Source organism: Nycticebus coucang, chromosome Y, assembly GCF_027406575.1.
Source record: "Nycticebus coucang isolate mNycCou1 chromosome Y, mNycCou1.pri, whole genome shotgun sequence".
Lineage (NCBI taxonomy): Eukaryota > Metazoa > Chordata > Mammalia > Primates > Lorisidae > Nycticebus > Nycticebus coucang.
In genome coordinates, this window is record NC_069805.1 from 30249354 (window position 1) to 30273442 (window position 24089).

General features: G+C 39.9%; 1 protein-coding gene across 5 annotated transcripts in view; it reads left to right on the plus strand.

Annotated features, from left to right (window-relative positions):
- The window catches only part of LOC128579086 (zinc finger protein 679-like), a 66094-nt gene that overhangs the window by 36221 nt on the left and 5784 nt on the right, over positions 1-24089 (plus strand). For all 5 annotated transcript variants that reach the window (XM_053581362.1, XM_053581364.1, XM_053581360.1 and 2 more), the window contains exons 2-4: positions 16369-16440; positions 21691-21817; positions 22282-22377. In XM_053581362.1, coding sequence (XP_053437337.1) covers positions 16369-16440; positions 21691-21817; positions 22282-22377 — 295 coding nt within the window. The remainder of the gene's footprint in view (positions 1-16368; positions 16441-21690; positions 21818-22281; positions 22378-24089) is intronic.

Below are 24089 nucleotides of genomic sequence, written 5' to 3' on the forward strand. Positions count from 1 at the left end.
ATCCGGCAGGGAGAGTTGGGGCTTGACGGAGGCTGGGGATGTTCACTGAGTTCTAGCCATCCCATGATTGATGTTACTGACAGAACAGAACATCGTTGCAGGATTTGTTTCTGTCCCCGCTAAATTCTCCTGCATAAGAAAATCTGTTTTGAGTTCCCAGAACCTGTGCCTCTGGCCCTGTCTTTGCTGTTACCTGGTAGTTTGTATTCGCAGCATGGTTAGCTGTCAGTTCTAGCCTCCTGCTTTCCTTTGTGTAGCCTGATGATTTCCTGAGGGCTGTGTGCATCTTAGACTCAGTAAAGCAGTCATCTATGTCAGCCCCGCCCTGGGAGTCTTATCTGCACTGTATGTATGTTTTCTAGTCCCCGTGATCCACCCAGGCCAGTACCGCCTAAGGCAAACACTTGCTCAAGGGGTGTGTATCTCTGTCCCAGATCCACTCTGCCTGTGGTTGCCACCTGAGAAGATGCCCCACCTCCTCTGCTTGCCCAGAGAGACAGGGAGTGTGACTCCAGAACATCCAGGGTCAGCCCTATTGTTGCCAAAAACCACTGCTGCTCTGAGCCTTGGGGGCACCTCTGCTCCAGCATGGTTCCTTCTCAGTGAACCGTCCTCTCCTCACTCCCATGCTGCAGAATCAGCACTGACCAGCTGCAGTCCAGTCCCTGTCCACACCCCTCGAGAAATCACCCACGAATTTTGACTCCTGGGGGACATGCCTCCAGACCTCAGAGTGAGAGTTTAGGGGACTGCTTGGAGCTCAGAATTACAAGTAGAGAATATATACTGTTTTACACAGTTTTATGCCTGGCAGGAGAGCACCATTGCACCATAGTAGAAGAAGTTGGTCCAGTTTTTAGAGGGTCTCTCCCATGGAGTATGATGGGAAGACTTTTGAACATTGCTCGTTTGTCTATGTGGTACTCCGAGCTGTTTTTATGAGGAAGGGGACTCCCGTCCACTTGGTGGTGGATTTTGTACTTTTTTTCGTATCCTTGGGGTCGCAGCTCACCTCAGCAGGGTTGATCTGTGTTCTTCAACCTTCTTTCTTGGTGCAGCTCTGATCCGTCAGGTTACTTGCTAAATTTCTGTCATTTAACTTTCCTTCTGGATGAGAGCCTCTTTGGAAAGCTGGCTTCAGTCAGCCATCTTGTCTCCGCCCCCTAGTTATAAATTATTTTTACACACCATCCAGAATTACCAGAACTGATATGAACATAGGTGATTCCCACCAAGTGTAACTCCAGAGGGCACTTTCTAGCTCCACTTCACAGTCACAACACCCAGTTGTACAGGAATGTGCATTCTGTCCCAAGTAATGAAGCTACAATGGTCTCTCTACCAGTTTTCAATCTCCCTTCTTGAGTATTTACAGTACATGGTGTCCCAAAAATTGCCCCTACTGTCATCATGCATAGGCAAAGAGGGAAATTGCACCTATATATAGTTTTATTTACAACAAAATTTTATGAAACATTTAAAAACTATTTTCTGTGTGTTGCTACTTCCTTGTAAAATTTTGTAATGAGTATTTCACAAAGATATATTTTAGCTACAATTTTCTATTTTCTGTATGTATGTTGACTTTGGGACAACCTGTAGATTTTTACAAACTATCTTTATAGGGCAGCAATCACCTATTCTGTCTCTGTCTTTCAATTATCTTGATCTCTTTAGACCTAAAACTGATCCTGAGACTAGGAGGCCAGAAGCTCAACCTGGATCCCAGATGTGCATTGAGTACACCTGAGAATGTCCCCATTCCCATTTTTCTGTTTCTCTAATTCTCATGAATATACACAGGGCACTAACTACATCCCCACATGTGCAAGACCCAAATCTGCAGGTCCAAATTGTGACTCCAGGTATTTCCTCGGACACTGCTGGCTTCTTCAGAATCTGGAAACTTTAAAGTGCCAGCAACCTATGTCATGTTTCAAGATTGTGATTGTTGGTCTTCCTTGAACCAAAGATATTCTTGTTATTTATAAAGTGTTGAGCTGAGAGGACTCTGTGCTGGGTTTGCTTTCTCTAGATGAGTGCTGCTATAGTCTAGAACGGTGGCTCTCAACCTTCTTATTAAACCTCTTATTAACCTTCTTCTTATTAAAGCTGTGGCCCTTTAATACAGTTAAAAGGGGATGTGACCCACAGGTTGACAATCGCTGGTCTAGAGGAGTAACAGCAGCAATAGGGGCAATTGTTAAATAAGCCACTTCAAAGACTCACTCAAAACCTTTGAAAATTTAAACAAACCCAAGATTGACCATTCCCTCCTGAAAAGTATAAGTCACAATGCAAGAGTTGATGGAAGAACAAGCAATTAATTCAAGAACATCATGAGGAGATGGCTGACTAATGTTGCAAAGACCACCTCATGTTTTTAGGTTGACCAGATGGTGGTGAAAGGGGAAAAGAGCTTGGGAAACTGTGTGGAAGCTTTCTGCGTGTATGTCTCCACGTCTCATTGAAATGGTTTCTTGCCTTCTGGTTGTCTGGCTGATACCAGCTAGACTAAAACAGAAATGGGGGTTAACTGCTCACTATTTTCCTTCACAGGAAGTTCTGTTATCTTGGTTCTATAGTTAATGGCTCAAAACACTTCCTGAAATTCTTGTTTTTTTATTTTTTTAATGAGACATAATCTCACCTTGTCACTCTCATTGGAGTGCTATGGCATCACAGGTAACAGCAACCTAAAACTCCTGCACTCAAGCCATCGTCTTGCCTCAGCCTCCCGAGTAGCTGGGACTACAGCTGCCCACCACAACACCCTGCTATTTTTACAGACAGGGTCTTGCACTAGCTCAGGCTAATCTGGAACTCCTGAGCTCAGAAAAGCCACCTGCCTTGGGCCTCCAAGAGTGCTGGGCCTACAGGCTTGAACCATTGGGCTGGCCTTCTTTCTGAAATTCTTAAGGAAGATCATAGGCATTATAAGAAAACTGATTATTTGCTTGAAGATAGAGTAACTGCTGCTGTTGCAGAATCAGATGCTTCGAGTGGGCATACTGTGAAATGCCTTGTATGCATATTAAACTCAGAGAGGTGATGTTTAGCTAAGTGTTTCTCAGCCCAGGCTTGTAGTTAGGATTCTATGGCTAGTTTGAAGAGGTACCATCATCTGCGATTCTGCCTGCCCACAGATTCAAATAGTGTGGGTTGTTTCATCCACGTGGTTTTAATTAAGTGCCCCCTGTGATGCTAAGGGAAGGCCAATGTCTAGCATGAGGGTTTCCATATACATTTAAGACAGTTGAGTTTATTTATTTTTTTTTCAGAAAGAGGGCACAGGCTCCATTTCCCATTTCCATAGCAGAAATTGCTGGCAGGGGAGGGAACTGGAAGCCAAGAAATTAGAAACTCACATTTTGGTCTTTACGTAGAACCTCCTTCCTGACTCTCTCCCATGATAAAGAATAGGTAAGGGTGAAATTTTCACTGTACTTGGAGGTTCCTATGCCTGTGGATGTGGTGGTAGCAGTTGAAGAGTTTGGGCTGATGTTTTTAAATGCATATTATCAAGATGGAGGAATAATGTGTCCAGATAATCTCACCTGAGAAGGAAATCAAGGGAAGGAGGAGAAGGAGAAAGAAATGATTGCTTTTCCGATAAATGAGTCCAAGGTCCAGGGTTGTGCCCACTTTTTCTCCTGCACTATCATGTTAGAATTTTCAAACCTCTACATCTCTACTTGTGATGTTCCTGCTTAATGAGTTTGTTTCAAATACTCTTTTCCCATTATAATAGTGAAAAGTCTCAAAAAATTCTTCTCCTCTACATATGACAGTCTTCTTTCCCTTTTCTCCATCCAGGCTTGCCATATGCCCTAGAAAATTCTCACATTAAACTCATATCCTGCAATAGTGAAAATGTTCTCTTTCTTTCTGTTGAAAGTGGGAAAATGTGGATGTCAAGATTTCCACTGTGGATGAGGTTGGATCATTGTATATTAGCAGAAATGGGGAATATGTACTGTTTAGCTTCCATCTGGAAGCTCTATGGGGTCTATGTAAAAGAAGTTGATATACGTGTACTTTTACAGAAGGTGGCATGAACTGCCTAAAGTAACTCAAAGTTCTGAAAAACAGGATAATTATCAAAGACTTGCTTTCTAGAATGCTAAGAAGGACATATTTAAAGACAGGATTTGTGATTAGAAAACATGCCCGATATCTATACCTTAAACTTTGTCCAAACTGGGTTTTTCCAACGAGTTTTTATCAGGTTATAATTTACTTTTTCTGTCCAGTACTGTCACAGCCGTGATATCGTGTTTGCATTTGTGAATCACCACCTGATACTAATTTGTCCTGTTTACAGTGAGGTTAATTTTATTCACTCAGTTCTGGTGTTCTTTGACACATATTCCATTGTAGGGTTCTGTATATTTTCTTTCTTTATTTATTTAACTTTTTTTAGAGACAGTCTCACTTTATTGCTTTTGGTAGAGTGTGGTGGCATCACAGCTCACAGCAACCTCCACTCCTGGGCTTAGGCAATTCTATTGCCGCAGCTTTCTGAGTAGCCGGGACTACAGGTGCCCGCCACAATGCCCAGCTATTTTTTTGTTGCAATTTTTTCAGGGTCGGATTTGAATCCGCCACCCTTGGTATAAGGGGCCAGTGCCCTACCCATTGAGCCATAGGTGCTGCCCAGTACATCTTCTGTACTCTTAATAAGTACTTGGGGAGATATCACTAATGTGCACAAACCAAAACATTTATTGAGGAAGCATCCCTTTCTTTTTAGATTCTCTTTTCTATACCTTGCTTTGGAAAGCAAAGTTTGTCATCTTTGTTTACTGGTTCAGAAATCAGTTGGGGAAAATACAGTATGTACAGTTCACTGCATGTTTGACAAAATATTTTAATGGGACAGAGCATTATCATTCCTGTTTAGCTTGTTGGAAATTTAGAAATGGAATCTTCATCCCATATCTTCTGAATGAAAATCTACATTTTATCAAGATCTTCTGGTCTTAGTATTATTTTTTTTTTAGTTGTTGTTTGTTTTTTTGAGACAGAGTCTCAAACTGTCGTCCTGGGTAGAGTGCTATGGCGTCATAGCTCACAGTAACCTTCTACTAGGGCTCAAGTGATCCTCTTGACTCATTTTTTTTTAATTTTTAGTAGAGATGGGGTCTCACTATTATGCTGTTTTCGAACATGTGAGCTCAAGCAATCCACTCCCTTGGCCTCCCAAAGTGCTAGGATTATAGATGTGAACCACCACCGTGCCCGGCCTATCTCCTGTTCTTTCTTATACATGTTAAAATTTTAGAGGTACTATTTACCTCACCATGACATTGTCATATAGAAAAATACACACAGCTTACATGGAATGATATAGATAAGTCACAAAAATATACATGCCTGTATTGGTGGCCTTTTATTTTTACCGTGCAAACCAAAAAACTATAGTGTCTACACTGGTTGTGTGGACACTATGCCGTCCCCTTCAGTGTTAGAGAACACTTGAGGGAATTTGTCTCTTCTGTACTGATTAGATAATGCCAGTCACTCATATACATCAGCAACAGTTCTCTTCACTCATTTAACTAAAAGTGAAATTCAATCACCCCTTATTTCTTGGCAAATATGTTTGTTTTTCAGGGAGTGTTGAAATACACGGATGTGTCTATAGAATTCTCTATTAATGAGTGGGCCTGCCTGGACCCTGCTCAGCAGCATTTGTGTTGGGATGTCATGTTAGACAACTATAGAAACCTGGTCTTCCTCGGTGAGGATAACTTAAATACACACTTCTGGGTCTACACTAAGCATTTCATATTCTTTCTTTGTAAAATGTTTTTTATTCAGTTTCTTCTTTGACTGCATGAATGTCAAGTTCTTGTTTCTAAGGAAAACTTAAGGATGTCTTGATATAGTCAAGGAAATTTTGGAGATATTTTATTTTGGCATTAATCTTACCAATTTTTGAGCCAATGTATATCCTTCATTAGATTAATGGTAATTTCAGTAATTCAGTGGCATAGATTGTTACCCATACCTTTAAATCTGCTTGCTAGCACAAATTTTATTTCAGTAGCTCTGGGGAGTGGAATCAAGAGTTCTCCAACTTTAAGTACCTTTTTTTTTTTAATTCTTGGAGATTCATTGAGGGTACAAGAAACTAGGTTACACAGATTGCATTTGTTAGGTATAGTCCCTCTTAGAATTGTGCCTTGCCCCCCAAAGCTGTATCACACAAGACCCCACCCACCTCCCTCCTGCCCTCTCTATGCTCTTTCTTTCCCCATCCACTCTTCCTTCTCTCTCTCTATCTCCTTCCCTCACCACCACCACGTCACTAGTTATCATTAATTGTCCTCATATCAAAATTGAATACATAGAATTCATGCTTCTCCATTTTTGTGATGTTTTACTAAGAATAATGTGTTCTACTTCCATCCAGGTTAATATAAAGACTGTGAAGTCTCCATTTTTTAAATGGATGACTAGTATTCCATGGTATACATATACCACAGCTTGTTAATCCATTCCTGGGTTTGGGGGCTTTTAGGCTGTTTCTACATTTTGGTGATTGTAAATTGAGCTATGACAAACAGTCTAGTGCAAGTGTCCTTATGACAAAAGGGGATTGTATTAGTTTGCAGTCACACCAACAGTGTAAAAGTATTCCTTTCTTTCCACATCTACACCAGCATCTGCAGTTTTGAGATTTTGTGATGTGGGCTATTCTTACTGGGGTTAGATGATATCTCAGGGTAGTTTTGATTTGCATTTTTCTAATAATTAGGGATAATGAGCATTTTTTCATATGTTTGCTAGCCATTCGTCTGTCTTCTTTAGAGAAGATTCTATTCATGTCTCTTCCCAATTGATATATGGAATTCTTGGCTTTTTTCATGTGGATTAATTTGAGTTCTTTATAGATTCTAGTTATCAAGCTTTTGTCTGATTCAAAATAAGCAAATATCCTTTCCCATTGTGTAGATTGTCTATTTGCTTTGGTTGTCTCCTCAGCTGTTCAGAAGCTTTTCAGTTTAATTAAGTCTCATTTGTTTATTTTTGTTGTTGTTGCAATTGCCATGGCATTCTTCATAAAGTTTTTATTGAGGCAGATATCTTCCAGTGTTTTTCTTATGCTTTCTTTGTGGATTTTTATTGTTTTGTGCCTGAAATTTAAGTCCTTTATCCATCTTGAATCAGTTCATAAGTGGAGAAAGGTGTGGGTCCACTTTCAGTCTTTTATATGTGGATATCAAGTTCTGCCAACACCATTTATTGAATAGGGATTCTTTCCCCCAGTGCATGTTCTTGTTTGGTATATTGAAGAGTAGGTGGCTGTAAGATGTCAGTTTCATTTCCTGTTTTTTTAAATTCAATTCCTAATGTCTATGTCTCTAATTGTGTGCCAGTACCATGCTATCTTGACCACTATGGCATTGTAGCACAGCCTAAAATCTGTCATGCAGATGCCTCCGGTTTTGTTTTTATCACTAAGAACTGCCTTAGCTATGCAGGTATTTTTCTGGTTACATACAAAACCCAGAATCATTTTTTCCAAGTTTTGAAAGTACGCTGGTCGGTATTTTAATAGGGATGGCATTGAATCAGTAGATTGCTTTGGGAAGTATAGACATTTTAAGAAATGTTGATTCTTCCCAGCCATGAGCATGGTATGTTCTTCCATTTGTTAATATCCTCTGCTATTTCCTTTCTTAGGGTCTCATAATTATTTTTACAGAGGTCCTTCACTTCTTTAGTTAGGCTTATTCCTAGGTATTTCATTTTCATTCAAGCTATGGTGAAGGGAGTTGTGTCCTTAATTAGCCTCTCATCTTGGCTGTTTTTTGTGTATACAAAGGCTGCTGACTTGTGGACATTGATTGTATATGCTGAGACATTACTGTATTTTTTTTCAATTAAATCATAGCTGTGTACTTTAAAGGAATTATGGGGTACAATGTGCTGGTTTTATATACAATTTGAAATACTTCATCAAACTTGTTAACATAGCCTTTACTGCATTTTCTTAGTTATTGTATTAAGACATTTATTTTCTACACTTAGTAGATTTAACGTGTACTGCATTTTTTTGATGACTTCCAGGAGTCTTGTAGTTGACAAGTTTGGAGTTTTCTAAGTATAAGATCATATCCTCAGAAAGGAGGGAGAGTTTGACTTCCTCTGCTTTCATTTGGATGCCCTTTGTATTGGCTAGAACTTCCAGTACTATGTTAAATAGTAATGGTGACAGAGGACCACTTTGTCTGGTTCCAGTTCTAAGTGGAAAAGCTTTCAGTTTTACTCCATTCAGTAAAATATTAGCTGTGGGTTTGTCATAGATAGCTTCGATCAGTTTAAGAAATGTGCTAACTATGCCTATACTCTTCAGTGCTCTAATTAGAAAAGAAAGCTGGATTTTATCAAATGGTTTTTGTGCATCTATTGAGAGAATCATGTGGTTTTTGTTTTTGCTTCTGTTGATACGTTGAATAATGTTTATGGACTTGCATCCCTGTGATGAAACCTAGTTGATCATGATGTATGACTTTTTTTGATGATATCCTGTAATTTGTTGGCTAGGATTTTGGTAATAAGTTTTGCATCAATGTTCATTAGTGAAATTGGTCTGATGTTCTCCTTTTTAGTTGGGTCTTTTTCTGGTTTTGGTATCAGGCTGGTGTATGCTTTGTAGAACGTGTTGGATAAGATTCCTTCCTCCTCAATTTTTTGGAATAGTTTCTGCAGTATGGGAATAAGGTTTGATAGAATTCTGGTGTGAAGCCATCGGCACCAGGTCATTTTTTTGTTGGGAGAGATTTTATTGTTTCTTTGGTCTCAGTGCTTGAAATTGGTCTGTTCAGGAGATTTATTTCTTCCTGGGTAAGTCTAGGGGAGAGGGTGTGATTCCAAATATTGATCCATTTCCTTCCTTCACATTGTCAAATTCCTGGGCATAGAATTTCTTGTAGTATTTGGAGATAATGTAAGAGTATCTCTGTGGCATCAGTTATTATTTCCCCTTTATCATTTTTCCTTTTTCTTTTCTTTTTGGAGATAGAGTGTCCTATATCACCCTCGGTAGTGTGCTGAGGCATCACAGCAAACTCAAAGTCTTGGGCTTGAGTCATTCTTCTGCCTCAGCCTCCTGAGTAGGTGAGAGACTACAGGCACTGCCACAACACCCGGCTATTTTGTTGTTGGTGGTGTTGTTGCAGTTGTCATTGGTGTTTAGCTGGGTCTGGCTGAGTTTGAACCTACCACCCTTCTTGTATGTGACTAAAACTGTAACCACTGTCTATGGGTGAGGAGCCTCCACTATATCATTTCTGATTGAGGTTACTGGAGATTTTACTTTTCTGTTTCTAATTAGTCTCTTGTTTTTTCATAAAACCAATTTTTTGTTTCATTAATTTTCTGAATGATTCTTTACTTTTTGATTTCATTAATCTCTGATTTAATTTTGGATATTTTTTTTCTTCTGCTGGGTTTAGGCTTGGATTGTTCTTCTTTTCCAATTCCATAAGATGGCTTGTGAGTTTGTTGATATGATCTCTGTTTTTGAATGTAGGCAACTAAAGTGATCAATTTTCCTCTCAGGACTGCTTTTGTTGTATCCCACAAGTTTTGGGAGCTTGTGTCTTCATTGTTGTTATGCTCAAGGCAGTTAATGATTTCCTTTTTTATTTCTTCCTGCAATCAATTGTCATTCAGCATAAGGTTGTTAAATTTCTGTGCCTTTGTGTGGGGTTGGATGTTTTTGTTGGAGTTGAGTTCCACCTTTAGTGCCTTGTGGTCTGAGAAGATACAAGGTAATATTTCAATTCTTTTGATTCTGTTAAGGTTTGTTTTGTGTCCTAGGATACGATCAATTTTGAAGAATATTCAATGGGGCAATGAGAAGAATTTATATTCTTTATCTTTGGGAAGGAGTGTTCTATATACATCTATCAGGCACAGTTGTTCTAGAGTCTCATTTAAGACCCTTATATCTTTGTTTAATTTCTATTTAGAGGACCTGCCCAGCCCTGGGAGAGGAGTGGTAAAGACTCCTGTTATTATGGTATTATGGATATCATATTGCTCAGATTAAGTAAGGTCTGTTTTAAGAATCTGGGAGCATTTAAGTTGGGTACATAAATATTTGGAATTGAAATGGCTTCTTGTTGTATTTTTCCCTTGACCAATATAAAGTGACCATCTTTGTCTTTTTTGACTTCAGTTGCTTTAAATCTACATGTAGCTGAAAATAACAATCCCTCTTTTCTTCTGGATTCCATTTGCCTGAAAAATTGTCATGCAACCCTTAACTCTGAGTTTTAATTTATCTTTTGAGATTGGGTGTGTTTCCTACAAACAGCAAAGGATGGCTTGTGTTTTTTAATCCAGTCAGCCAATCTATGCCTCTTCAGTGGGGAATTCAAGCCATTAACATTTGTTGAGATAATTGACAAGTGTGGTAGTGTTCTATTCATCTTATTTTGTGCCATTTAGTATTTTTTTTTTTTACATCATTATGGAAGCTAGGCTCTGTCCTTTAATTTCTGGGTGTTTACTTTGCTGATGGTCCATTGTGATGGTCAGTGTGTAGAACAGATTGAAGTATTTCCTATAGAGCTGGTCTTGTTGTGGCGAATTTTCTCAATGTTTATATCACAGTAAAAGATTTGGTTTCTCCATCAATTTTAAAGCTTACCTTAGTGGGATATAGCATTCTAGGCTGGAAATTGTTCTGTTTAAGTAGATTAAAGGTAGATGACCATTGTCTTCTGGCCTGAAAAGTTTCATTAGAGAAGTCTATGGTCACCCTAATGGATTTGCCCCTCTAAGTCAATTGGCACTTAGTACTGGAAGCTTGCAATATCTTTTCTTTTGTCTTGACTTTGGACAAGTTCATCAAATGTGTCTTGGAGAAGCTCCATTAGAGTTAAGGCAACCTGGTGTCTGAAAAGAGTGTGTCAGAATCTTTGGTGATATTTGGAAAATTTTCATTCTTAATATTCTCTAGTATGGCTTCCATTCCTCTGGGTCATTCTTCTTCCCCTTCTGGGATACCAATAACACATATGTTTGAACTCTTCCCAAAGTTCTATAATTCTGTCAGTGAATGTTCTGCTTTCTGTCTCCTCTTTTCTGCCTCATTAACTATCTGATTTATCTCAAGAGCTTTGTCCTCTACCTCTGAATTTTTTTATTCTGCATGATCTAATATGTTGGTAATACTTTTATTGAATCTTTAAGTTTCTTAATTGACTGCTTCAATTCCTTCAGGTCTGCTATATCTTTTCTATATTCTGCATATCATTCATCTCTTAATTTGATTCTGTTTTTGGATTTCCTTTTTGTCATTTTCCATTTTATGAGCAGTTTCCTTCATTGTTTCCATCATTTCCTTCATTGTTTTAATCATGTGTATTCTAAATTTCCTTTATGTCATTTCTAACATTTCTTTATAGGTGGAATCTTCTGGAGTAGCTACCTCATGGTCCCTTGGGGAGGTTCCTTGGACTGGTTTTTCATGTTGCCAGAATTTTTCTGCAGATTCTTCTGCATGAGTGTTTTCTTTTACCTGTTTCTTTGCTTTAATTTTTCTTTCACTTCGTCTTGCTCTTTATGTTACTGTGCCTCTGACCTAAGGTTTTGATGAGTCCTTTTGGTACGGGAGCAGAAGGATGAGCAGATTTAAGAGCAAGAAGGGAAAAAAGATTTAGAAAGAGAAATAAAAAAGAGAAAGAAGAAAGGGTGAGTAAAAGGGAATATTGATGGGAAAAAAAGTAGAATCACAGAACGAGGGAGACAGGATTAATAAAGGTGTACAGTGGGTGCTTTGACTCAACCTTAAAAACCCCCAACCTGTGGGGTTGTTGGGTTGGGTGGTTCCCTTGAGGTCAGTAGCACCTTGTCAGCCTGTTGAGACACAGTACTCCACCTCCACTAAGTAGACAGGAAAGAAAAAAATAGTATAAATGAAACCCAAACAGAAAACCTAATGGGATAAAATTGTGGGAAAAATTCAAATAATAGGGGCAGATACTCTAGCAAAAATGAAGTTCTAATTGTTATAGAATGCTAGAATAGAAAATTATATTTAAACTAGAATAATGAAGAAAGAAAGAAAAAGAAATAAAAGAAAAATCTAAAGGGAAAATGTTATACTAAAAAAATTAAAAACATTAAATAAAAAACAAAACAAAAACAAACCAGTATACATATATATCTTGCTGAATATTGTCCTGTAGTGGTGGTCTTCTGGGGTATGAGATGTTAATCACAACACTGATACAGCTGTACGAGATGGAGACTGGGAGCCTCTGCTGATTTCTCACACCTGGCAGGGTTGAGAGCCTAAATCTCTCCTCAGCCCACTTCAAAGACACTTTAAACCATTGGCCTTAGCTAAGCAGAAGCCTTCCCTGGAAAGCAATTGTTGCTGGGATCTCTCCTGAAGTGGCTGCCCGATTATCCAGTGTTCCAAAATTGGTCTCACTTAATGCCCCTGAGGGCCAATATAAGGCAAAACTGTTACTGCCAATTACTGAAATCTCCACTTTTCCCCATCGTCTCAGTCACTGCCTTTGTTCTACTCAGTCACTAGATTACTTGCCCAAGGTCTTCCAGCTCCATCCTTCCTCTTCGACCCTGAGGGCATATCCTACAGGGGCAGTTCTCCCATAATGGCTGCACAGGCTCTGTCTCCTTGAGGGAGAAGCCTGAAGAGGCAGTTCTCCCACAATGTCTGTGCTAGCGGCCCACAGCTGAACAATATTAGCTTTTTTCAGGCTCAGCGGCTAAGTCCAGAGCCCTAGGGAATGTTTAAAGTCATCTACACTCTCACCCAAGTTCTCCCAAGGTAATTCAACCAAGTGCCCAAGTCCAAACAATTAAACAGCCCACAGGTAAGGTCTTTCCCGTTTGCAGTCTGTCTGCTGCTGTACAGTGGCAGGCAGCCTCTGACTGAAGAAACGCATGCAACTACTTGCCAGTTTCCACTGCTTTTGTCCTCCTCGTGTGGTCCAGACATCTCTCGCTGTCTCCCTGTGTCCCCAAAGAGATGTTTCTGGTCAGATCCCACCAGCCAGAGATGCCTGGATTCTTCTCTCCCCCATTTCATTGTGTACGGTTGCAAAGAAGCTGTTACTCGCCTGCCAACTTGCTCCTCCCCTAACTTTAAATATTTTTTAAAGATTCTAAAGTTTTTATAAGGATCCTCTATGTGAAGATTATTATTTCAAGACCTGCTGTACAATTGAAGGAAAGGTTTTTCCAAGGCGCATATGCAAATCAAATTCAATAACTGGTTGCAGTTATGCATTGAAGTTTTTTGGACTTTTCAGTTGAAATTTTCCTGGTTTTGTAATCAGAAGATAATTAGTAGTTTGTGATTGGTAAAGTCTATATTTGTTTTCCTTCTAAGTTGATGTTGGGGTGCAGAAAATGATTCTTAAAAAACTGTAGCTTAGGCATGCTGAGTGCTTTTCAAAATTGGAAAGCTTTTCAGAAATCATTCTGAATGTCAAGTTCCTTAAAACCTAGCCTTGCTTCACTCAACACCAGGGTAGAGGTAGACTGTCTAACATGTTCTTATGTAACAAAGTTTCTTACCAAAATAAAAACAGTTGCCTTCTATTGCTTTCCTGTAACCTCCTTATTTAGTGCAGATAGAAAATACAACCACTCCTGGAAGGTTTTTTCCGCAACATGATTTCTGCCTCTCTGGTGCATTCAGATTCCTAAAAAAGCATTAACAAGTTAGTTACCTTCTTCCCAATCAGTTCATCCTCTGTAATCATTTTTTGCCTCTCAAAAAAATTACCATCTCTTTCTTCTGTTATGAAAATGAGAATTTAAACTTCTGTTCCCCAGTGGGAGTTTGGGGTAAATCTCTCCATGATTTCATCACATATGTAGTATATGAGTAAATTCATATGCCTTTTATTACTCTTCCATTTGTCAGTTGGTAATTGGGGAAACTTCAAAGAATTAATGGGAAGTTTTTCCCTTGGCTCTTGCATTAGCACATAATAAGAAATAAATTGGTGCTGGATTTTGGGTTCCTTGGGTATAAATGCAGAGCAGTAGAGTCTTTTTGGCCATATTGCCTCATATATATTTTAACACTCTATAAGGGGACTTGTTTTCCCCAGCATTTTCCAAAGTTTGGGAACCAGAGTCAAAATTTACCACTTTTGTTTCTTCTGCCCAATTCTTCTAGGTCTTGGAGAAAAATACTCATTTTTCAGTTTCGTTTTCACTTTTTCAAACAGAACTTCCCATCCAAGTTACATTATCACTTTTTTTTTCTTATTGCCCATTTCAAACACTTGCAGTATTTTTGTGTTTATTATTTGTTTACATAAGGTGGGGGGTGATTATTTTTTAAACTTTTTTACATTTCACATAAGAAAAAATGCGGACAATAGTCCTGTGATACTCCATGGTAAAAACTTTGTGCCTTACTCCTTTTATCTTGCCTGGGAACACACAGCTTACCAGAATGTCTTGGAATTGATATTCCCTATTGGTAACTGTACAGGATGACAGATCCTCATTCACACTCCTGTCTTTTCCCAGTCCTGAGCTTCATACTTATCTGAGGATGACCCAAGATGTCCATAGCATTCATATTTTCTTTAGAGTTCCATAAATATCAGTCCCTGGGACATTTCCTCCCAGAAGACATTCTGAAGAATGGGAGTAGAGCCTCTCAGAGGAGCAAATAAGTGTCCTTGAGGTTGAGAGAAGTCTTCTGGTATACTCTTCATGTAAAAAGCTAATCCATTAAGACTTTAAGATTTTTGATACTAGCCTCAGTTTTCATTTCTTAGAGAGACATTCCCGGTCAGCCCATCAGATGCGGGTATTCAGGGGAAAATGCACAACTTATTTCTCAAATATTTCAAGGGAGCAAATACCAAAGGATAAATATACACCACCCCCAGCAAAGTCTTTTAAAAATCTGCAACCCAATACACACTTCATGTGCATTGAAATCAAGAGTGAAGTTTCTCCAGTGAGGGTGGCCACTAAGCAATTCTGTGATCAGAATAAGGGTGGGAGGTATAGGATAAGGATTCAAGGTATAGGGTGACCTTACTTGACAATTGAGAGGGGCATGTCTATATTCCAGTCACCAGTCTCATTCCCTGAATTTTGTGTCTTGAAAAGCTTTGCTCATTTATTTTAGCTTCATTTTTTCCATTAACTATAAAATGTAATTCATCCATAGCCCTTGAAGAATATGAAAATATTCCTAAAGGTAAGACAGAAGTGAGTATTAAATATGGAGTCATATATTTCATTTCATAAAAAGTATGGTTTACCTTGTTTCTGCAGAGTAAATGTTATAAGGTTCTGAGATTTCTAATTTTTTTAGGGTGTTTTCAAATGGGAATCCTGAGCTTAGCTTTGGAAAGATACCATGAAAATAAAAGACAACTGGGAGGCTGATGTGGGAGGATCACTTGAGTCCAAGAGTTTGAGACCTCTCCAGGCATGGTGGCTCGCACCTCTAATCCCAGCAATAGGGAGATCGAGGTGGGTGGGTTGCCTAAGCTCACGAACTCAAGATCAACCTGAGCATGAGCAAGGTCCTGTCTCTAAAAACTAGTCAGGTATTGTGGTGGGCACCTATAATCCCAGCTACTTGGGAAGGTGAGACAAGAGGATCATTTGAACCCAAGAGTTTGAGTTTGCTGTGAGCTAAGATTCCACAGCAGTCTACAGAGGCTGACCAAGTGAAACTCTATCTCAAAAAAAAAGAAAAAGAGTTTGAAACCAACATGAACAACATAGCAAGAACCCATCTCTACAAAAAATTAGAAAAATTAGTGGGGCATGGTGGTACATGCCTGTAGTCCCAGCTAATAAGGAGTATGAGGTCTCCTGCCCACAGGCTGTCACACCACAAATTGTGTAGTGATTACACATCACCTCTTGTTGTCAGAGGGGACTAGGGTCTTTGAGAGGAGGAGTTCTGAGGTTGGATTCCTTCTCCCTATTGTGACACCCATTTTTTTATGGACATGAAGACTAGACAGGGATGTGGTCATATTTCTACTGGAATCAAACTCATAGGTCCTTCACCTTTAGAATGTCCCATCAAAACCCCACACCAGTGTGAAGAGACTTCTGGCTTGTCCCAACCCTCAGATCTTGAATTTGTAGCAGCAACCTGGCTCTTCAGCCACGCTGCTGTCCCAGGCAAAGGCAATATCATCTCTCTGCATGGAACAGAAAGAAGCCTGAGCATATCCCACCCTTGGCTATCATTCCTAGCATTTTCACACCAAAAGAAGTTACTGAGGCAGATATAAATCAGTGGAAGATTATTAAGACAATGTTTATAGCCATTACTGGAAAAAAATGCAAATTACAGATGTATCTTTTATTTTTCAGAAGGAGCAGTTGGGAACTTCAGTATTTAAACATGAGAAGGCATACAGAAGAACTAGGGCAATGGATACTGAGGTAAAATATTTACATTTTTGTAAAGCGTAGGAAATTTACATTTTACACAGGATAACCTGAATTCAAACTTGAACAGAAAAAGAGAGTGAAGGAAAAATCAATTTTCTGGCTCTGTGCCCATGGCTCAGTGGTTAGAGCACTGGCCAGGTACACTGAAGCTGGTGGGTTCCAAACCAGTCCAGGCCTGCTAAACAATAGTGACAACTACAACAAAGAAATAGCTGGGCGTTGTAGTGGGCAACTCTAATCCCAGCTACTTGAGAGGCTGAGGCAAAAGAATCACTTAAGCCCAAGATTTTGAGGTTGCTGTTAGCTGTGTTGTTACAGTACTCTACTGAGGGTGGCATCATGAGACTGTGTTTCAAAAAAAAAAAATTTTTTTTTTTTTGGTAAATGTCCCTGGGTTGATCTTGTCTCTGTCCTATACCTGCAAAGATAAACTTGTACAAAACATTATTAGTATGCAATCAGTCTTTAGTTTTAGGAGGTAGATTTGGGCTGCAAACCAAAAGTTGGGTTACACATTTTTGCTTTTGGGTTACCAGCAAGAAATTCCTTTATGAATTATCTGAGGGCAGTCTTTACGGAAGGACTGCCTATTTTCAATCTCTCATTTAGGGCAGTTTCACTACAGGGTGTCCCCCTCCCCCAATTTTTTTTTTTTTTTAGGACAGAGTCTCACTTTATCACCTTTGGTAGGTGCCGTTGCATCACAGCTCAGAGCAGGCTCCAACTCCTGGGCTTAGGAGATTCTCTTGCCTCAGCCTCCCTTGTAGCTGAGACTATAGCACCCGCCACAACACCCAGCTATCTTTGTTGTTGTTGTAGTTTGGCCAGGGTCTGGTTTGAACCCTCCACCCTCGGCATATGGGGCCGGCGCTCTACCCACTGAGCCACAGGCACTGCCCCCACAGAAAATTACCTCTGAAGTCACCATAGATAGGGAAACGGGAAATTGTAGCTAAAGGTACCTTTATTTACAAAATATTTATTATGAAATTATAGAAAATATTTACAAAATATTCTCTATGTGTTGGCTACCTCTTTGTAAAATTGGTAATGAATATTGTGTAAAAATATGTTTAGGTCCAATTTCTGATTTTCCATACATATAGAGACATTGGGGTGACTTTGGGGACAATCTGTAGAGTTCTTCAAAAACACATTTATAGAACAACAATCAACCCTCTTTCTCTGTCATATAGTGACCCTGATATCTTTAGACCCACAACTGATACAGAGATTATGGGGCCCAGAAACAAATCCTGAATTACAGATGTGCATTAAAGTACTTGAGGATTTCCATTTTTCCATTTTCCTTCTTTCTGAATTCCTTTGGATGTACACAGGGCACTAGCTTGCTCCCCAGTTCTCCAAGACCCAAATCTGTAGTTCCAAATTCTAAATCCAGTTCTTTCATCAGACACTGCTACCTTCTCTAGCCCTTGGAAACTTTGAAGGTCCAGCAGAGAATGCCATGTTTCAAGATTATGATTGGTGTTCTTAACTTAGACTAAAAGTATTGGTGTTGTTAACAAAGTGCTGGGTAGAAGGGACTCTGCTGTGTTCTCTAGCTGAGTGCTGCTCTAGTCTAGGACAAGTAACACCAATAATAGGGGGAATTGTTGAAGAAGTCATTTCATAGACTCGCTCAAAAAGTGAAAAATTTTATTCAAATTCACTTCCCAAAAGCCTAACTCAGCATACCAGAGTTGGTAGGGAAAAAAGCAGATTATTCAAGAGCAACATAAGGGCTCAGTGTCTGTCGGTCAGTGGTTAGTGCTCTGACCACATGGTCTGGGGCTGGTGGATTCGAACTGTCCCAGGCCTGCTAAACAAAACAAAATACCAGGGCATTATGGTGGGCACCTGTTTTTCTAGCTACTATGGAGGCTGAGGCAAGAGAATTGCTTGAGCCCAAGAGTTTGAGGTTGCTGTGAGCTGTGACACAACAGGACTCTACAGTGGATGACCTAATGAGACTCTGTCTCAAAAAAATAAAAAATAAAAAAAGAGCAACATGAGGAGATGGCAGACTAATGTTGCAAAAACCACCTCATGCTCCTCAGCTGACCAAAAGGTTGTGAAAGGGAAAGGAGCATGGGAAGCTATGTGCAGGAGCTTTCTATTTGTAGGTCCCCCTGGCTTGTTGCAAAGGTTACTTGCCATCTGGCAGTCTGCTGGAGGACGACAGAAGTGGAGGTTAACTGCTCAGCATTTGTCTTCACCGGAAGTTCTGCAATCTTGGTTCTTTGGTTAATTGCTAAACACCCATTCCTGAAATTCTTTTTTTTTGTTTTTTGAGACAGAGCCTCAAGCTCTCACCCTGGGTAGAGTGCAGTGGCATCACAGCTCACAGCAACATCCAACTCCTAGGCTCAAGCGATTCTCTTGCCTCCACCTCCCAAGTACCTGGGACTACAGCCGCCCACAACAACCCCTGGCTATTTTTTAGTTGCAGCTGTCATTGTTGTTTGGTGGGCCCAGGCTGGATTCGAACCCACCAGCTCAGGTGTATGTGGCTGGCGCCGTAGCTGCTTGAGCCACAGGTACTGAGCCCATTCCTGAAATTCTTAAACAAGGACATAAATAGCCATTGTAAAAAAAAGTGACAATTTGCTTTAAGATAGAGTAATTGCTGCTCTTGCAGGATCCTGTACTTAGAGGGGCCCAGGATACTGAATAACTTGTGTGCATATTAAATCCTGGGAGGCGATGCTTACCTGAGTGGTTCTCAGCCCAGGCTTCCAGATAGGATTCCATGTCCAGTTTGAAGAAATGCCATCATCTGTGATTCCACCTTCTCACAGTTTCTGTTAGTCTGTGTTGTTTTATCCACATGGTTTTATTGATGTTAAGGTTAGGCCAGTGTCAAGCATGAGAGTTTTAAAATGTGTTGAGGCTCTTTTCCCAAGAGAGGTCACAGGGCCTGACCTGCTTGTGCTTCATGGGGACAGGACAGTACCACCAATATTACCTTGGCATAGCCGAAATTGCTAGCAGGGTAGGGCAAGAAATATGAAAGTCACACTTTGGTTTTTATGTGAAAGCTCCTTGTTCCAGACTGTCTCCTGTAATAAAGAAGTGGAAAGGGTATATATATACATATATGCACACTTTGTTTTGCTTCAAGGTTACTCAGCCTTTGGATGTGGTGGGAACAAGTGAAGGGGCTGTGCTGATGCCTTTAAAGCCATATTACCAGAATGCAGTTGGAATATATATCCGGGTAATCTCACCTGAGAAGGAAATTAAGGGCAGTCAGGGAAAGAGAAGGAATTGGTTGCTTCTCAGCTAAATGTGTCTTAACGCAGGGTTGTGACTACCTTTTCTTCTGCAATATCTCACGTTTTGAAGTTGGAAATCTTTTCCTCTCTATGTGAAATGTTCCTGCGTAATGAGCTTGTTTCAAATACTCTTTTGCCCTTTTTTTGTAATAGTGAAGAGGCTCTGAGAAATCCTCCTCCCCTCCGTATACAGCAGTGTCTTCTCTCCATTCTCTCCATCCAAATTCCCATATGCCCCTGGAGAATTTTCATCGCAAATTTATGTTTATAATAAATTATGTTTTTTAATTCTGCAAATGTTCCCTTTGTGCCTGTTTTAACTTTTTTTTTTGCAGCTGTCATTGTTGTTCGGGTAGGCCTGGGCTGTATTCAAACCCGCTAGTTCAGGTGTATGTGGCTAATGCCTTAGTCACTTGAGCCAAAGCACCGAGTCTTGTGCCTATTTTAAATGGAAATGAGTGGATACCTGGGGTGGATGATGTTGGGTCATTGGATATTAACAAAGCAGGGGACTAAGTACTGTTCAGTTTTGGTCCGGAAGCGCCCTCAGTGCTGTGTAAAGTAAGGTGATACACGTGCAGTTTACAGGAGATGGCATTAATGGACTAGAGTAACTCAAAGTTCTCAAAATCAGAAGTATTAGAAAAGCTTTGCTTTCTAGGATGCTAAGGAGAGTTTTTAAAGATAGCATTAGAGATTAGAAAATAGGGCAGATATCTGTACGTTTAGTGTTTTTTGTTGTTGTTATTGTTGTTCCTTTTTTGAGACGGAGTCTCAAGCTCTCACTCTGGGTAGAGTGCCTTGGTATCACAGCTCAGAGCAAACTCCAACTTTTGGGCTTAAGCGATTCTCTTGCCTCCACGTCCCAAGTAGCTGGGACTGCAGGCACTTGCCACACAGTGCCCGGCTATTTTTTGGTTGTAGTTGTCATTGTTCTTTAGCAGGCTCAGGCTGGATTTGAACACACCAGCTCCCGTGTATGTGGCTGGTGACCTCACTGCTGAACTACAATCGCCAAGCCTGTATTTTCAACTTCAAAAAAATTTTTTTTCACTGGTTTTTATCAGAATATGATTAAGTGCTCATGTGCACCTTCTGAGATTCTCTTTTTATACCTTGTTTGGAAAATAAAGGCTCTAATGGTCGTTTACTGGATCAACATTCAACTGGGATAAATCCAGTCTCACATGTGATAAAATACTATCAAAGGACAAAAATATTGGCATCCCCATTAAGCTTGTTGGAAATTCAAAAATGAAGCTTTACCCAATATCTTCTGAGTAAAAAACTGCATTTGAGTCTTAGCGCTCATATTACAGTGGTTACTTGCCAGCCACTTGCACCAAGGCTGACTCCTTCCACCCCGGCCCATGCCAGCTAAACAGCAGTGACAACTGCAAGAAGAAAATAGCCAGGTGTTGTAGTGGATGCCCGGAGTCCCAGCTACTTGGGAAGCTGAGGCAAGAGAATCTCTGAAGCCCCAGAGGTGTGAGCTGTGACACCATTGCACTTTACCAAGAGCGATATAGTGAGACTATGTCTCAAAAAAAAAAAAAAAAAAACACAACCCACAAAAACTTCAGTTCATGCTTGCACACTTTAAAATCTTAGGGCTTCCATTTACCTCACCATGATATTTTCACGTAAGAAATATGCACAGGTTATAGAGTATGATGTAAGCAGGCACAAGAATCCACATGCCTGTATTGGTGGCCTGATTTTTGCATTGTAAAGCCAAAAAGCACATTATCTACACTGGGGTTGTGGACGTTATCCCATCCTCTTTCCTCAGTGTTAGAGAGCACATGAGGGAGTATCTCTGTGCTGTACTTACTACATAATACCATTCAGTCATGTAAGTCAAAAGAAGTTCTCACCCACTCATTTATGTAAAAATGAAATTAAAACATCCTATGACATCATGATAAACATGGTTTTTGTTAGTTTTTTTCTTCTTTTTCAGGAACTGTTGACATTCAGAGATGTGTCTATAGAATTCTCTATGGATGAGTGGGACTGCCTGGACCCTGCTCAGCAGAATTTGTATCGGGATGTCATGTTAGAGACCTACAGTCACCTGGTCTTCCTAGGTGAGGATAACGTACATACACATTTCCTACTATACACTAAGCATTTCTCTGTAGGTGGGTTTTGTGGAGATTCTTCTTTGACTGCATTACTTTCAGATTGTTGTTTCTAAGGAAAACATAAGTTCTTGGTGTAGAAAAGACAATATTTCAGATGTTATCTTGGCATTATATCCTTCCCTACATTGATGGTAATTTCAGAAATGCAGAGGCTTAGAATTGTTGCCCAATTCTGTTTCTCTTGTTTAAGCCTCATTTCTAGCACCAAATTTTATTTGCATAGTACTGGGTAGTGGAGCATTTTAAATCCTTTTAAAATACTGTAAAGTATCTGTCAGAAACCTCAATTTTTAGATTATTCTATTGGGATCTCTAAAATGTTGTGTTCTCTATTCTACGAAGTTACTAGATTGTTAACTGATGAAGCCCAACAAGCGTCATGTTATTTTTTTTTTCTAATGAAACAGGGCTTGCCATCTCTAAGCCTGAGCTCATCACCTGTCTGGAGCAAAGGAAAGAACCCTGGAAGGTGAAGACTCACCAGACAGTGGTCAAGCACCCAGGTAGGTTGGAGTGAATGAAGCAGATAACACTGGTCAGAGGTCCAAAGTTGAAGGAGGAAACCAAACAACGCAACGTGATTAGGGAAGCTCAGCTTAATTGGAAATAATTTCTGGGAAGCCTGGGTTTCTTTCTCTTGTTATATAAGGGCACCTCTGTTCTTGTTTTCATTTCTTATGTTTATTTTCTCATTGAGACAAAGGCTCACTGTGTTGCCATCAGACTAGCATGCCATGGCATCAGAGTAGCCTGGCCTTTTCTTTTTAATTTTTAGAAAAAGTTTAGTTTTCAATGATGTTCTTTCTCATTTATAGTGAAAAGAAAGAACTTTCTATAGCTTATCCAGGACTGCAAAATTGGACTGCTGTTCTATTTTCAGAATATAAAAATATTTCTGTATTTTTGAGGATCTCTGAAACATTTTTAAGAAATTTTCTTTAGGCCTGGTGCCTATAGCTAAAGTGGCTAAGGAGCCAGCCACATACACCAGAGCTGGTGGGTTCGAATCCAGCTTGGGCCTGCCAAACAACAATGGCAACTACAACCAAAAACTAGCCAGGTGTTTTATCAGAGCACTTAAGAATCTCCCCCAAATATTAAAAAAAACTCACGTTATTTAATTTTAACATTTTCTTTACATGAACTGTGATAAATAATTTAAGTCGTGTATGCTCTAATTCCTCAACTTTATTTTATTTCTTTTTATATTTTTGAGACAGAGTCTCAAGCTGTTGCCCTCAGTAGAGTGCAGTAGCATCTTAGCTCACAGCAACCTTGATCTTTTGGGCTTGAGGGATTTTCTTGCCTTAGCCTCCCAAATAGCTGGGACTACAGGTGCCTACAACATCACCAGGCTATTTTTTGTTTGTAGTTGTCCTTGTTGTTTGACAGGCTGGGGCTAGATTCGAGCCTGCCAGCTCTGGTGTATGTTTCTGGCGACGTAGCTGCTGAGGTACAGGTGCTGATCCCAATTTATCAACTTTTTGTTGTTCTTGTTTTGAAACAGAACCTCAAGCTGTTGCCCTGGGTGAAATGCCATGGCATCACAGCTCACAGCAACCTCCAACTCCTGGGGTTAAGCGATTCTCTTGTCTCAGCCTCCCAAGTAGCTAGGACTAAAAGCACCTGCCTCAACGTCAGGTTACTTTTTGGTTATAGTTGTCATTGTTGTTTGGCAGGCCGTGGCTGGATTTGAACGTGCCACCTCTGGTATATGTGGCTGAGCTACAGGCGCCAAGCCCTGATTTCTCAACATTAACATAGTTAAATGTATCTACTCTGTACATTTCTTACGTATACTATGTCATTGGGGAGTTACAGTATTCTCAAGCATATATTAAATTCTCTCTTGTTACAAAATCACTCTTATAAACTTTTTCTGGGCATTTTCTCCCTCTATCACCCTGGGGTTGACTTCAGAGGCATTGTAGATCACAGCAACATCAAACTCTTGTGTACAAGTGATCCTCTCTTTTCAGCCTCCCTGGTAGGTGGGACTAGACCCATTTGCCAGAGTGCCTGGGTAGTTTTTCTATTTTTAGTAAAGAAGTGGTCTTGATCTTTCTCAGGCTGGTCTTGAACCAGGTGATCCACTGGCCTTGGCCTCCTAAAATGATTAAGATTACAGATACGGGCCACCATACCTGTCATAAATCACCCTTTATAGCTATCTCTTGCTTAGGTTTTGCTTATCAGGACTGTATTACGGACACAC